The 16,394-nt window shown below is 54.7% G+C and overlaps 1 protein-coding gene across 1 annotated transcript; it reads right to left on the reverse strand.

Moving 5' to 3' along the window:
• Nucleotides 1-231: 231 nt before the first annotated feature.
• Nucleotides 232-13,646, reverse strand: NFIL3 (nuclear factor, interleukin 3 regulated). The gene is made up of 2 exons (XM_046023619.1): nucleotides 13,609-13,646; nucleotides 232-2,295 (listed from the first exon to the last, which is right to left on the reverse strand). Exon 2 carries the CDS (start codon nucleotides 2,144-2,146, stop codon nucleotides 764-766), a length of 1,383 nt encoding a protein of 460 aa, XP_045879575.1. The 5' UTR covers nucleotides 2,147-2,295; nucleotides 13,609-13,646; the 3' UTR covers nucleotides 232-763.
• Between the last annotated feature and the right edge of the window lie 2,748 nt (nucleotides 13,647-16,394).

The following is a 16,394-nucleotide window of genomic DNA, read 5'->3' on the forward strand; positions in this document are numbered from 1 at the left end:
TCATCCTTAGTCTTCAGACGCTCTTTCAAAAGAACCTCTAATTAATAAAGTGGGTCAGTGACTCAACTATCCACACGGATGTGTCAGACTCAAAGAAGAGGCGGCCCCAGAGAGGGTGGTGCCGGACCACTTGGATTTTTCTACTTAAAACAACAACAACAACAAAAAACATGGAAAACTTCAGCTCAGAGCACAATAGATAAAGGGGAGTGACTTAGTAAATTAGCCTTGAATGCAAGAAAAGTCATTGTTCTTCTTTTGCCCTCTCTTTGGAATGTTTCTAAACTTCCTAAAGTCCGGACCAAACTAGAAGAAAACCAAACCATGTGCTGAGCTTACATTTCGGCTTCCCGAACGCAGGGGAATAAACCCCCGAATGAGTAAAACACGGAATATTTTAGTACCGCTTTTGGAACTTAAATTGCTTTTTCTCTTCCGTAAAATCAAGTGCAATGGAGCAGAAGTTCTGTGTGTCACCAATCCTTTATTGAAACTGGTAACCAACACGCTTTATAGCAGAACGACAAAAATAAGGTCCCGTATATACAGCCTTTGCGTGGGCTATGTGACTACACACCAGGCAGAGTGAGAACGCGATCTACTCTCCGTAATAATTTGTGCACGAAAAGACAGCCGGCAGACAGCGTGTGGACATTACAGTGGAATGACATCACGAGTCCAGTGAAAATTCAGCCTAACACAAAACGTACTCGTCTATTGCAAATGACGGCTTTGTAAACAGCCAGAGCTTTTCCGTCGTCCTTCACCCAGAGTCCGAAGCGGAGATCTGGTGTGTGGCGACGAGTCTCTTGAGTGACACCACCTCTGCAGACAAGTTTGCTATCCCGTGCTTCAGAAACAAGCCCTCCGGGTCAGACACTTTGTAGCCACTGTCTTGCATCTCCGCTGCGCCAGTCTGGAAGCTGTTCTGCATTCTGCCGTTCAGTTCTTTTGGATGCCAGTGTTCCGATTTGAGAGACCAATCTTGAATGTTGGTCACCTGCACGGAGAAAGGGGTGAGGGCAGAGTGTACCATACTCGGGGCGGCGTGCTTCTCCAGTCCGAAATGTCTCTTGGGCGCCCCGTCGACAGGCGAGGGCGGCTTGGGCGCGGCGTCGAACTCCTGATCGAAGCCTTCTACTTTGATCTGCATGGCTTTGGCTTTAATGCGCAGCTTATGCGGCAGCGCGGAGGAGTTCGCTTCCGGAACCTTCACCACGGTGCCGTGGGCGCGCTGGAGCTCCACGGGAGAGTGGATGGGGCCCTTGGGCACCTGCTGCTCGTCCTCCCCGTCGGACGCCTTCCCCACCGCGCCGTCGTCCGTCTCAGACGTCCTGGGGGAGTTGCTGGAGGACCGGACGACCTGCAGCAGAGGGGGCGAGTGGGAGAAGCCCGGGAACGCGGTCCCCATGAGGCTCTGATACACAGAGGCCCGGAAGGCACCCCGCTCCTCGCCGGGCTCCCGTGCATAGGTCTCCAGCTCCACCGGCTCTTGCTTGATGGCCTGGAACTTGCCGTCGGGGCTCCCGCAGCCGCCCCGTGCGGCACCGTCCTGCGAGTGCTCCAGCGAGGACACGTCGGAGACGTCGGACAGGGAGGCCTGCGGGGAGTGCTTGATGACGGAGATGCAGCCGCTCACCACCGATGGCTCCTGCTCGTCCACGAAGGGGCTGGCGCTGGGCTTGGGCGCGGGGTAGTCCTGGAAGTACACGGCGGTGGAGTGACTGAGTTTCTGGATCTCCTGGGCATAGGCTGCGGAGCTAATTAAACCAAACTTTAATTTTAGGGACAGCAGCTCAGCTTTCAAAGTCGCGTTTTCCTCTCCCAGGGCGATCAGTTTGTTCTCTAGGACCAGGTCATTCAGCCGGCGCTTCTCCCGGGACCTCTTGGCGGCTTCGTTGTTTTTCCGCCTCTTTTCCCAGTACATGGCGTCCTTCTTCTCGTCGGGAATGAACTCCCGCTTCCTCCGGCAGGCAGAAGACTTGCTCTTGCCCACGCTGCCTTCGCTCAGCAGCAGCTCTTCGCCCGCCGTCAAGTCTTCTGAGACCTCGGTCAAGGCCACGTTCAGCACCATCTTGTCCACGCCGTTGCCCGCGTCCAGGGACGCCTGCTCCTTCTTGATGGTCTGCATTTTCCTCAGCTGCATCAGAATCAGACCGATCCCCTTCCCCAGGATTCACAAGCGCTTTAAAAGCCGCGTACACCAGCCATCAACGTTCTCTCTCCCCCTCTGCAGTCGAACAAATCTCGCCGGCGCGTCTTCCCCAGCGGAGCAGGCGCCTTCCTCCTAGGACCCTGCAACACAGGAAAAGAACGTCACCCACCGGCAAATATGTCCCGCCAGGTGCGCACGAGGAGCTGCACTCAGCACGTCAGTGTACAGGTCCGAACACGACACAGCGCTTCCCCTCGAGGAGGCTGCCATCTGGGGAAGGAGATGGGGCCCCAGGGCCTGGGCTGGACACGGCAGAGGACAAGTCCCCAGCGAGACCTCTCAGCAGAGCGCCGCGTGGCCCACGGCGGTGGGAGCAAAAACACACGAGGCTGGGGAGAAACCCAGGAAGCTGTTTTAGGAGCAGAAACGTGTGTGTGCGGGGTGGGGGCCAGGCGGGGACCAGATATCCCAGGAAGGAAAGGACGGATCGCCTCTGGTCGGTTCAGTCTTAAACGGCGGCTGCACCTCGTGGTGCTTCTGAGTAGCTTTAGCTGCCCTTCCATCACCCCAGGGCGAACACACTCACCCCCCCAAGAGAACTTTCCCAGGTAAACGCACGTGCCCGAACACAAATTCTGCAACTACACGGAATAAAGTACACCCCAGAGCAAAATCTGTGTCTTCACAAAAATGAGAACAAAAGCCACAAGACGGCGGAGTCGTGGTGGTTCTGCTACGACTCCAACGCGGACGCACACCTGCCCGCCACGCCGGGACTGCACCATCCCAGGAGGCCCGAACGCCCCTGCCCCAGCGCCTCCCCAGCACCAGATCTCGTGATGCATCTCTGCTATGACGTCAGATCCGTTCCTTCTTTTTTCTGGCTCGTCCACACTGATTTATCAAACGTCCACTTAAGGCTGAAGCAGGCCAGGTGCCTGTTTTGGTCCTGCAAAGTCTGTCCCAGTACATTTCATTGAGGCAACAGTTTGGGACTAGAATAAACAGTTACTCTTCAAAGGGACCTTTTTCTCTTTTTTTTAAGTATAGTGCATTCTTGAGACTTAAAATTATTTTAAACCCGGAGAATGTAATTATGGAAAGAATTTCTTTCCATTTTACTAATTAGTTTCAAACAAAATATAAAAAAAAAACAAAAACCCTCAAAAATAGAACCATCAGCTAGCTTCCTTTTCCACTGATGAGATATTTATAATCTGAGTTTGGCTTGACATGAGGTAATAAACCCATATTAGATTCCAGTAACAATCTTTTTATGGTGCTTTTGGGCTCCCACTGTGCTTCTCGACAGGCTTCTCGGCCCGCTCTCCCAATAGGCGTTACTCTCATAACGGAGACCACCGTTCACTCAGTGCAATCTGCATACGGCACTCTCTCCTGCCACATTAAAAAGATTTAATGTTTTTGTTTTACATCACTCTCCCTTTCTTGTGCATAGTTTTGTAATGACTAATGAAGTAAAGTTTAATTTTATCAGGTGGAAAAGCCTGCCAGCTTCTTGCGCTTTTTCCAGAAGGAACAGAAGAAATGATGTAATGATTTCAGGATCATAAAGACTAAGGTTTAATGCCACAGTTTTGTCCGTCAGGCTGAGCCAACGTGGAAACAGTTGCGACTTAGCGAAACCCATGATTAGTAATACCAAGTTTCTGTTTGTTTTTGATGACACGATGTGAAGGCAATGAGTCCACACAGCAGGCAGAGGCAGTGTGAAAAGGAATCTTCTCGTTATCACTTGGTACAACACTGCTCTCCACATTCCCACTCAGGTTTCGTCTTCTGACACCAAAACCCATCTTTCCTCTACACAGTGGACTCTTGCCTGCGTGTATAGATTTCTGTTCTCCAGCCCCGTCAAGTCCCCACCACTAAAGTCAACGGAGGGTTGAGGCCAAGAGTCAAGCCTCCAGCAGCGGGGACAGCGGCGCTGACCGTTTCCGGCGTTCCCTTCAAACCTCCAGCAGCTCCTCGGGCACTACTGTTTTTCTAAGCATCATATAGCAACTTGAACACTCACTCTGGATACATTTTCCACCGGAGACGCTTTTTAAAATGCATCCCCTCCTTTTTAAAAAAAGTCACATTCCTTTTATGGTTGCCTTCCCCAGGGAGCTCCCCACTTACACTTTTGAAATGCCCCACCATCCTGCCTTAGTTACTCTTCCTAAACTTTTCCTTATTTCATCATTTCTTACCCATTTTTAGCATTTCAAATCTACCAGGGGGTGGAGACTTTTCAGCCTCCCGGTCCAAAGGCTGCCATGTGCCAGGAGTCTGGCAGAGTGGGGCAGGCAGCCCTCACCAGACTGCCCTACCCCATCCAACAAAAGTATCCCCCTAGTCCTAGCATCTCTTTGAGCCCTGTCTTCTCGCCATCTAAGCACTCCATGTCCACTCTGTCATCTCTAGAACTTTCTTGGTGCGTTCAAAACCTATAGGAAGTCTCCTTTCTTTTCGATTTTCTTCCCATGTGAACTTTACTACATGTACTAGAATCTGACGTCTTCCCTCACCTGCAAATATTGTCTTTCGGACTCACTGGCAAATCACCACCTACTATCTTAAAAGGATCTTCTGTAACATTTTTTTATCAAATAATCTTGCAGTGTCGGAAAAAAGTTTCTCATGCACGTGAGACACCGCAGAGAAGGTGCTGATTTCACACACTGCGCCCTTCCGCTTGTCCCCAAGTAGCCCGCAGGTCCGCTTGTCCCCCAACTAGCCCGCAGGTCCGCTTGTCCCCAACTAGCCCGCAGGTCCGCTTGTCCCCCAAGTAGCCCGCAGGTCCGCTTGTCCCCCAAGTAGCCCGCAGGTCCGCTTGTCCCCCAAGTAGCCCGCAGGTCCGCTTGTCCCCCAAGTAGCCTGCAGACTTTCTCCGGGGCAACGGGCTGCCTTTGTGTTCTCGCAACGAACCGGACACAGAGGTGTCTGACATTGGATTGGCAGGCGCTCATTTGCCTTATCTAAGAGAATTTTGTAGAGACACTTTCTGATAGTTTTTCTAACCGAATATTATTATGTATTCTATGTTATCATGTATTCTAAAAAAAGACATTTTACTTGTTAACGGAGAGCTTCTCTTATTGACTGGTTCATCCAACGCATACGGAGTGCCGGACACCAGGCACTGAGCCAGCCTGGGGCACATAAAGAGGGAGGGAAAACCAAACTCGAGGGTCCAGGAACCCCTCGTCTCCCGCAGGAGCCAGATTGGAGAACCCAGCGCTCGGGGAGGCACGCGCGACGGGCGCCGTCGGTGTGGGGTCAGGTCACACAGCACATCCTTTCCAGCCCCGCTGCTTGTTCTTGGTGTGGTGGCAACAACGCAGCAACCCCAACAGGTGCCATTACTGAACACCTGCTGCCCGGTAGGTGCCGGGAGCCTGGCCTGTCCTATGTGCGTCAGCCTCACGATGATGCTTTTCAAAACAACCGGCTCCGAGAAGTTCGGTGACTTGCCCCGCGCCCCCCAGCTGGCGACGCAGCAGAGCTGACTCCAGCCCAGATCCCGGCCCAGCTCCTGCCAGCGCCCTCTCCACGCTCGCAGGGGTGGTTCGGGTGCGCGCCCAGTTCCTCTCCGGACTGCTCTGGTTTCTGAGTAAAACACGCCCCGATGCCGTCACTTTCACGGCAGGGCTGCACCACGAGATGCCGCAGCGACTGTCTTAGGCAACAAAGGTGCCGCCTGGAGCTCTCCTCCCGCCTCTCCGACCGCTGCTTTAGGTCCCCAGAGCACAGAATCTATTGCAGGAACATTCTAAGCGCTCGCCTCTGCCGAAATTGCAGTCTCCTGGCAATCCTGCGCGTTACAATAGGGGACGAGGAAAACTACAGCTGGGGCACCGTCGCCTACGATCTTTGGGTACAAAAACAAAATGTTCACATGTTCAATGTGGAGGGACAGTGGGTGGTTGAGACACAGAGAGCCTGAGTGACTTTCCAGAGATCACACAGCGTGGAAGGGCAGAGAAAAGCCTTAGAATGCAGTCGTGTCCCCTGACAGTGAACTCAAAGGAAAGGCCTCAGGGGGCTTACACGTGGCCTTCTGACACATTGGTGCTTATACTCCACTCGTGACTTTATTCCAGACCCCCGCGTTCTCCCTTCGGGTTGATTTAAGCCTCTGCATCATGCTTTCAGGCCACCAGCCGTGCGGGGCTGTGGGCACCCCTTCGAGTTCCCTACTTGAGCAACTGTCCCTTAGTGCCCTTTCTGGGATGCTGGCATGCCCGGGTGATCAGCCCCATCAGCCCTGCTAGGGGACAAGGCTGCATCATCAGGACAGGAATAAAAAGAGAAATTGAAGCACGGAAGACCCCGCATTCCAGCCGATGGGTCTTCCGTCCCCAGCGCGGGCGCGCTGCGTCTAAGCCGTGCTTTCCCACAGCACGGAACGTTCTGTGATTTCCACAGATGGGACCCGGGTTTGTAAACACTGAGTTGTGATGTGTATTCAAGGCAGAAGACCTCGACGTGACCTTTAAGTTTAAAATTTGGTTTAAAAAAGTCTAAAAAAAGAACAAAAGTTCACGTGAAGCCTCCACCTAATTCTTCCTCAAGGAGGGACGGGTCACGTCTGCTTCCGGAGACAGACCTGTGCCCACCCCGTCCCGGCCACAGCGCCCCTCTCGGAAGAGCCAGCGGAAGTCGGCTTGCAACAGCCTGTGTTCCATACTTTGATTTAAAAATGCCGTCTACACAAGACGAGATGCGATTCGATGTGCTCCATGTTTTGGGAATAGTTTCTGATAGAACGCTCGGCCCCTACCCTCCGACGTGCCACTCACTCCCTCGGAGCACAGTGTAGATGCCATTAAAGAAAACAAACCATTGTACCTTCACGGTAAACGCTCGCTGCACTGAGCAGACAGCCGCTTGTCTTTGCGATAGGTGTCATTTCGGTGAAAAATAAAGTTAATCAATTCAAAGCTCTTTAAACTATTAAAACGAGCAAAATGTCAACTAGGCTTCTTGCAGTAGGTGAACCACCGAGGACACGACCGTCTCAGCAAAACGCTTTACTCTGTTCACGGATCAGAACGACATCAGGACGGAAACGCAGAGCCCAACAGGGAAGAAGCACGCATGTGCGGTCAAGGGGGCTGGGGAACTGAAACACTCGGAGCACTGAAGTCGCAGGGGGATTTTCTAATCAGGCTGAACAATTAAAGGCTTTTATTTTTTAAAGTAATGTCTATGCCCAACATGTGGCTGGAACTCATGACCCCAAGATCAGGAGTCGCACCCTCTACCGACTGAGCCAGCAGGTGCCCCAGAGACTTTTTAAATAAATAAAACCACGTTAAACCTCTCTAACAGCCAATGAAGTACCTTCCGTTGAAGAATATAATTGTCTCCCGGAACACAGACTTCAACCCTAATGTTAGAGAGGAAAGTGTACTGGTACAGACAGAAACACACACGTACAGGGACTCTCCTGCTTTGCCAGAATCTGTCCTACCATAGCAACAAACTAACCTACTTTTTCTCCTTGGGCGCGTTTGTATACAAATGTGTCAAAATCTGATCGAGTTTATGCTCGTGAAAATACTTCAAGTGTCTTGCTCTCTCGTCCTCAACAAAGGACCACTTAAAAATTAGACTCGATCTTAACAAATATGACAAGACTGCATTTGGGATAGCTGATACAACTTAAGGGACTGAAATATGAAACAGTATCGCTCAGCGCTCTTCTACAAGAGAGCCGGTGTTTGTGACCTACGGCGCACGGCGGAAATTTTCGGAAGACGCTGCAGGAAGCGCACAGATGCTAACACCTACGAACAACGGGACGGCTGGAGAAGGACAGACCGAAACACACCCTCCTGAAGAGGGAGAGCAACGGGGAGGGAGACCAGGGGGAGAAGGGAGAGGAATCGTAAGGCATTTTAAAAAGCCGCAGTCACTTCAAAGTGGGGACCACTAGTTTCCTCGCTACTTCCAAATATCAATGTATCAGTCTGACATCGAACCTGAAACCCTAAGGGGCGCCAAAAAGCACAAAGTCACCCTGTTACAAGAAATTCTGGACTGGTTTGCACCAGCAGAGCCCGTGCAACCCACGGACGGCGGCAGGAATGGTGTAGGTGCAGGGAAAGTTCTTGAATGCTTGTAAGTTCACTGAAGAACCACTCCAGTTCTCCTCAGCTTGACTTCTTGATCTCTTCTTTCTAATTTCACTTTCTTGCCCCCTTGAGCAGATGATCACACAATGTCATTCACTTCACTATGTGCCTTATGAATAGGATGGATTTTTAAAAAAATGTTTCCATGTTTACTTGAAGACTATTGAACTGCCAGTTGAGATCCTCGGAGAGTTAATTGATAAAAGACACCATATTCTGGGCGCCTGGGTGGTTCAGTGGGTTAGGCTGCTGCCTTCAGCTCAGGTCATGATCTCAGGGTCCTGGGATCGAGTCCCACATCGGGCTCTCTGCTCAGCGGAGAGCCTGTTTCCTCCTCTCTCTCTCTGCCTGTCTCTCTTGTGATTTCTCTCTGTCAAATAAATAAATAAAATCTTTAAAAAAAAAAGACATCATATTCTGATAACTAAAGGTTTATAATACAAAGATCATTCTGGCTCCAATGAAATTGAGTCCTCAAAGCACGTATTATTATGAATGGCATCTAGAAAATCCCTGCTAACTTCCTTATCATAAAAACAACCTTAAGCTCTCTAATTAAAACCATATGAGAAATGGTATTTTTTTAAACAGTTTTTTTTTAACTACAGGAAAGTTATTTGCAAAGAAATTTGAGAGGTAATTGGGGGCAGTGGTAATACAAATTCATTTTGAAACCGAAAAACTCTTATGTAATGTCTGTGATCAAAGGTCAACGTCTTTCGACATTCTCAATGAGTCTGATCTGGATAAAAATCAACTCAAATACAATTTAGGAAAATAACAGGATATCAGACAATGTGTTGATGCTGTGAAATACTGGCACACCTCACAAAACCCAGAAATGCATATTAAAGGAGCTTCAATTGCATTGTTTCTGTCATATTTTGAATCGAATCCCGAGTGTGCTCTCATTCCCTCAATACAAATCAAAAATAAACAACTCCTCACAGCATCAGTACCATCTGGATTACAATGGAAATAATGAAGTATGTGTGATTTTAGCCCGGGTAAAAATAAAGCCGAGGCAACATGACTGCACCTTTTCCATTCCATGCGGCAATCACATTCCCTTCGTGGAGCTGACGGCCGACCAAGGCAAGGTCAACTAGAAATATCCACTCCGTGGGTGAGTCAGGCAGTTGCTCAACGCGGGAAAGCGCTCTAACAAAGGCTTTTTAATTTTCAGGTTGTTGCATCACACTGATGTTATAATTGGGCTTCGCAAAGATAAGCCTTTAACACAGAAAAGGAAACTGTTGCGAAGACTGCGGTGAGCTAGCATCACACTCTGGGGAGGGAGAGAGATGGGGGGTTTCTAGCACAGCCCACCCCACCCCCCGTTCCCGTTTTCAGGCTGCTGGTCTGGGCTGCTCATCCATCTCTCCATGCCTCCACTCCCTCTCCTATAAAATGGGGATGGTGACGGAACGCAACCCAGCACCAGGCACACGCAGGCTAAGGGGCTGGAAAGGACCAGCTCTTCCTCTCGGAAGAACGGGCGGCATCACGGCGACGAGGCTGGCGTGCCAGGGCGTTTGAGCCTCTCGCGATTCTTAGGGAAGCCCTGCCCCACGCCGCAGGTAGAAGACTCAAGCAGATGAAATCTCGTGTGCTCATCAAAAGGGCCAACCGTCAGCAGTTTCACGGAGCACGGCCCGGCGGTCAACCACGCAGCCTGCACACATCCCTTCCCAGAGGGCTCATCTGTGGGGTTTAAGCAGCCTCGGCTGGTCCGGGGCCACAGAAGCGTGGAGAGGTGGATCATCAGGCCACGGAAAGCCGTCGTGAGGAACTGGGAAAAGCCGGGGCGCTGTGGCACTTGTCTCATCGTTCCTGCCACAGCGCTGGCCTCCGTGTCCCTACCAGCACATCCCCAACATCAGCCCGGGGACCGGAGAGGCTGGCAACACCGTCAAGGATTCACTTCCAACTTAAGTTACCGCTGAACACAATGGCACAGTTTTAAGAGAAGGAAAAAAGTAATCATTGTTACAAAAAAAATGTATCCCAAGAAGGATCTTTAACTACAGGCTTAACTCCAATTCCAGTCCTTACTGTTACTGGACAGGGATTTCGGCAGTGAAAAATGAACGTGAATACTTTTTTTAAAACAACAACAAACCAGTCTGTTTGCTGGTAAATTGTATGGGAGTGGTTTGCTGAGCTCCTCACCACTGCCCAGCTGGACAGGTCGCACTCCTTCAGTTCACCATGGACACCAGTGCGGATCACAGCTGCTCCCAAAATCACAGGCCAGGCCGAGGGCCCAGCTGCTCTGGGCCTCAGCTCTCAGCGCTCTGGCGAGCTGGTCGCTGGCTTCCTCGAGAGAGGAACTGGTTTAGGGGCGCGGACTTAGGATGTGATCGCACAGAAACCAACCTGTCAGCAAAGCAGGCTGCGGGAGAACACCTGTGATGGCCCCGACCCCCGCACACCGGCTGCCCCGGGCTCTCAAGTCTCGGCGCAGGCATGAAAGCGCTGGGGTCTGACGGCAGGACAGCGGCGTCTGCGTGGGCGCTGTGATTTTTGTTTTATTTTGAACTCGGGGATTCAAGTTCTTTCTACTCTAGCCTTCGACCACACTAAGTGAAGGTTCAAAAAATACATCCACTCCACTGCGGCCACAGTCAAGCCCAGGTGCTCCTTTCCACCACCACCACCAGGGCTGGAGCGCCCCCACCCCCGGGGTCCGCGGTCTGCTGACATTTGGAGGCGTCTGGGTCCCTCACTTCACGAGAAGCGCTCGGCTCGGAAACACAATGCGGGCTCCAGGAACAAAGGTGTCCGCGGTGCCGCAGGCTCACCGGGCAAAAGGCAGGAGGCAGGCCGCTCGAGCCGCCCAGCAGCCCGGCCGCCCTCTCCTTGCGCCTCGCCCCGGGCGCCTCTCGCTCCTCCCCAGCTCCCCTCCCGGCCCTCCGCGCCCTCCCCGCCCGCTCCTCTCCCCTCCCGCGGCCGGGCAACCCCGAGCGCGCCCGCGCTCCCCGGCCCAGGTCCCTCCGCGCCCCCAGCGCGGCGCCTCACCGGGACCCGCCCCCGCCGGGTGGGCGGCGCAGCGGGGCCTCGGCGCTGCCAGGACCCCCTCGCCAGAACAAAGGAATGTGGGGAGGGGGCGAGGAGGCGCGCAGGCCGCCGTGCGGCTCCGGCCCAAGAGCCGCCCAGGGCGCTCCCGGGTCCCGACCCTGGGCCCCCACGCGCCGCCCCCACTTCCCGGCCCTCTGCCTCCGTCCCCCCAGGGCCCGCAGGCGGGAGGGGCGCGCCCCTGGAGGTCGCGATCAGAAGGTGGCGCTACGTGTTCCCCAGAAGGCCCGGGGCTCCCTGCCCAAGCTCCAAAGTAGGTCGGGGTCTGACACCGGGAGGCCTGGAGCAATATTAGCTTGTTGGAAAGCAGCTGCAATTATTTGGGGGTAATATAATTTGTTCTAGTGATGAATGTCTATAATACGCCCCCCCCCCAAAAAAAACCCAAACCCTGTTCTGTAGTTATTTAAATGTTAAGTCAGGGGAAAAAATTCTGACATATACACACCATCATATACACATATTCACACCTAATCACACGACCTGAGTGCCGGAGGAAATTCAAAATCTCGGTATATTAGATGTCCATATATACTCACAGGAATAAAACTAGGGTATCTACACAAAAATGCAATCCACTAACCTATATCTGTTTCCCATAAATCATATCTAGCCTGGAGAAAAAAAAAATACACACGATGTGAAATAAATACTTGTGACCTCATTCCCTGTTGTTATTTACAAAAGCCAGGACCAGAAGATGACACTTGGCCATCCCCTGCTGTTCTCAGGGAACACAACACTTCCCTAAAGTGTCCTTTATAAAGACAAATGGGAGTCAGCATCCAGCAAATCACCCGGCTCTGCGAAATGCCTTCCTAAAAATACAATCTTATCAAAGGTCTCCGAAGGCGTGGAGTTAGAACTACGGCAAATGGCCTTGAACTTGTATCTGCGCACAGCCGTGGAGAAAACACCAGAAATAGCGCTGCGAGGCCACAATGGTTAAAATGCGATAGGACTAAATTTAGAAGAACGCACATTTCATTTAGGGCAAAAGACACACATTCGGCAGCGTGAGCTAACTCAGGGCTTTACCCGGTTGTCTACTTTCCTGTTTAAAATATCCTTTAAAAAAAAAGAAAGAAAGAAAGAAAAAGAAAACTGTTACAGTGACATTTTAAAGGCTGAGATTGTCCTACTTTCTTTGTAGCAAGAATATAAAATCACGTAATTAGCTCCCGTTTCCTATGCTGACTGCCAGCAAATTCGGCAGTTACATAATGCAACATTTCCAGGAAACTATTATGTGATCTGTCTTGTGTCTGAAAAAGCATGACAATAAGGTGAGAAAAAGGGCTGATGGAACGGAATGCGTGAAAATCAAGAAGGTAGGGAGGTAAACGCCACAATGGTTCGTCCCAGATTTAAAAATAAGAGCTCAGGACACCTAAGGGGCGAACCCGGGAGTATCCAAGATCGGAACGCAACCCGGGGAATTCTTCGTGTCGTGTAGGAGTGTTGAGAAATACGTCTTTTCCTGGGGTCGTAGTGTGGGTGTAAATAACGACCTAACACCCTGCGCCGCGCTAACGTTTCCAAATCACTGCGCACGTCCGCGCACATTCCCACATCTGCCCGGAGCCCGGCCAGGGTCTCGCGGTGGACAGATTATGCAATCCGCGCAAGGACACATCCCACAACCTTCCCGGGCGCCGGTAGCGCGCGCTGACGACAGACAGGGTGGGAGACGGCGGTGCAGACACAGCCCCGACACGAGCAGACGCGGGCACGCATCCTCGGAGTGCCGTCACGGTTCACGCTGCCGCGGACGCGCCTTCTCCACAAGAAGACCGGGACGAGTCCCTCCACTCAGCCCCGCTCCCCCGCCGCCCCCGCCGCCGGCCCCGCCGGAGGGACGGGAAAGGAGGCAGCGCTGCCCTTCCCGCCCGAGGCGGCTCAGCCTCCCCGGCGCTCTCCTCCACCAAAACATCAATTTTCCCGGGATCGGGAGACATTATGCAACCGCGGCGGGGGGAGCGCGAGCCAGCCCGACTGCGGGCCGGCGCGAGGGCGCTGCAGCCGAGGCGGCCGCCTTAAGGTGGCGAGTCCCCCCCCCGCCAGGGCAGCGAAAGTTTATGTAACGAACGCCCCGCGCACACTCGCCGCCGCCGGCCGGCCCCGCGCGCAGCCCGGCCCGCGCCCCGCGCCCCGCGCCCGCCGGCCGCGCGCCCCGGCAGCGGGCGGGGAGCGGGGCGCCGGGCCGGGCGGCGGTGGGCGGGCGCTTACCGTGTTCCTGCTCCCGGGCCGGCGAGGGCGCGGCGGGGAGAGCGCGCGGGCGGCGGGCGCGGGGCGCGCAGGGCTCGGGCCGGGCCTCCGGGGCGGCGGGCGGCGGCGAGGGCGCGGCGCGGGAGGCGGGCGGCGCGCCGGGTCCGCGGGCGCCGAGGCCGCGCCGGAGATGTGTGTTAGTAGGTCAGTTCCGAGCGCCGCGCTACGTCGCCGCCCGCCAGCCTCGCCGTGACGGGCGGCCGCGGCCCCAATCGCCGCGCCCGCACCCGCCCCCGGCCCGTCGCCAATGGCCGCGGCCGGCGGGGGCGGGCTCTCCGCGACCCCGCCCCGGCCCCGCCCCCCGCGCCCGCCCCCCGCGCCCCCGCCCGCGCCCGCCCCCCGCCGCCACCTCCCCGCTGCGCCGCCGGCCGCCCGCGTCCCTCCGCGATCCCGGCCAGCGCCGCCGCCCGAGCGCCGCGAGGATCCGCGCCCCGCGCTAGGCTGCGCCGCGGCCGGCGCCAGGGCCCCCACCGGGGCGAGTCGGGGACGGGACCGAGGCCCCCCCGCGGCACCCTGGCCGTCCCGCTCTCCCACCGCCGCCGTCGCCCTCCGGCGCCGCGGAGCCTCCGGGAGCCCCGCGGTCCGCGCTCGCTCGCAGGCGCTTTTTGTCTCCCGAGCACGCAGCGGCGGGGCGACCTGTTGCCGACCGAGGGCCGCGGGCTGCGGCGACCCGGGCGTGGCACGGACCTCCGCCGGCCCCTCCCGCACCCTCGCGGGGGACCCGTCCTGCTCCTCCGGGGGGGTGAGCGGGGGGGGGCGCTGGCGAGCCGCCGGCGCTCGGGGCGGGGGTGCGGGGAGAAGCCGGGCCGCCGGCTGGAGCCCCGCGGCGCTGCGTGGGCGGCGACTACAATGCCCCGCGCGTCTCCCCGGGAGCGCCACGGCCCGGAGCGGGGAGCGAGCGCGCAAACACCGCCCCCTGCACAATTAGGGCGAAGATGACGGATGCGAAGTTGTTGCGTAATAGGACTGCGAGAGGAGGCTCGCCGAGGTCCGCCTGCGCCCGGCCGCGCCGAGAGGTGGCCGCGCGGGTGCGCCCGGCTGGTCCGCCCCTGGCGCGCGGGGTCCCCCGGCCACCTCGGAGCTGGCGGCTCCTTAGTGTCCTTCCTGCCCCCACTGGATGCGGCTGTGTTCCCGCCCTGAATTCCCGGGCTACGTAAGAGACGTAAAGGAACCGGAGAAATGGCACCTCGCGGCGCGCTCTCCGGGCACCGCGCGCGGGAGGCCGTGACGGCACGTGCACACCCGGCGCGTTTGCGGAGGGAACGAGCGAGCCCGCGGGTCGGCCCCTGCGGAGGGAGCGTGGTCCTCACCGGGACGCACACGCCTGCCCGGACGCCTGCGGCAGGTGGGTAGGACCCCTGCGCCGCCTGGGCTGCAGGAGCGGACGGAAGCCGTCGGTGACGGTCCATTCTTTCCCCCATGACACCTTTTTTTAAAGAAGAGGAATTTGAACCAAACCCCGAAGTAAAGACCCGCAGCTACCGTGGCCGTGCCCGTCATCAATAGAAAATCTTTCTGTGTTTCTGTCTTCCCGGTTCTCCTACTCCACGGTAGTAACAAGCACCCAAGGAACGATGCTTAAAAATGTTTATCACGCATCCCCTGGTTTTTGGAAAGCTTCACACTTTGAAGTGTTCTTCAAGGACAATGCTGTGTTTCCCAACACACACTTCCACACAATCTAACTGGTAAAGTGTAGGTGTACCAACAAGGCCCCGACAATTTAGGCACATAATATGGGTTCAATATCCTCCCCAAATCCACTGTCCAGACCCTCACCAGTTCAAGAGGCTCGTCCCTGGCTCCGAGTCTGCCCCTTCTAGTCGACATTTATTCCACGGAGCTGACTCTGTTGATGAAAGTAAGTCTTGCTTTTGGTTTATAATTTCCACTTCTCTCATTTTTTTACTATTAGGTTTCCTTTTTCCAAATCCTCACGATGCCCATTATAGTTTGAAAACTTCCCTTGGATGAAATTAAAATGATATCTGTACGTCGTTACCTTTTCAGCGTTAGAGATGCAGCGAGTTCCTAGAACCCCAGAGCAACACAACTCCCTCACTCCACACCTGCAACATGTTCTCCACACTGTTCTGCTTTTTGAATAATTTTATAGAATTCCAAAGCTGCTGTAAAATGAATAGTGAATAATGGTTTTATAGAAGAAAAACCTGAAGAAAAGTAGGTAACATGCTTGCGGTCACCCCAGACGATGATGGTGGTGGAGTGGGGGTTCGGGTGGGGCGCGTCTCTAAACTCGGAGACTGGTTCTGTATGCTGGATTTTGAAACGTGATGCCCCCTTCATTACTGGGGGTGGTGGTTCTAGACCGTGTCTGTGTCCTATCTGTGCATCCATTTTTGGGCCCATCCTACTGGAAATCAGAGGCAGTGCGGTAGAGGTCTGTGATACCAACTTAGAAAGTAACTCTAGAGCTCCTCCTGGTGATTGGGAAACCACGGAGCATTACAGTGAAGGATCTGTCCCCACTCCCCAAGACGTGGTGTGCCTGATGGTGTAGCCTAGAACATTCCTCAACAGGCAAGTGCTTGCAGATAAACACAAGTCAGGGGAGCCTACTTTGGAAACAAATGACTCAGGGCAGGGGCCTGACGGTGGAGCAGGGCTGTGACCAGGTCCCTGAGAGGAGGAGGAAAGGGTTCTTGTTGAAGCATGAAGTCACAGCTTCCTCACTCTCAGCCCCTGTCAGTCCAGGGGGTGGAGGATGCCAGGGAGGAGGAAGAGGG

Source organism: Meles meles, chromosome 11 (genome assembly GCF_922984935.1).
Source record: "Meles meles chromosome 11, mMelMel3.1 paternal haplotype, whole genome shotgun sequence".
NCBI classification, from domain to species: Eukaryota; Metazoa; Chordata; class Mammalia; order Carnivora; family Mustelidae; genus Meles; species Meles meles.

What these genes read in the sequence shown, in the direction of transcription:
- NFIL3 (XM_046023619.1), bottom strand. Translation starts at nt 2,146, where the DNA reads ATGCAGCTGAGGAAAATGCAGACCATCAAGAAGGAGCAGGCGTCCCTG.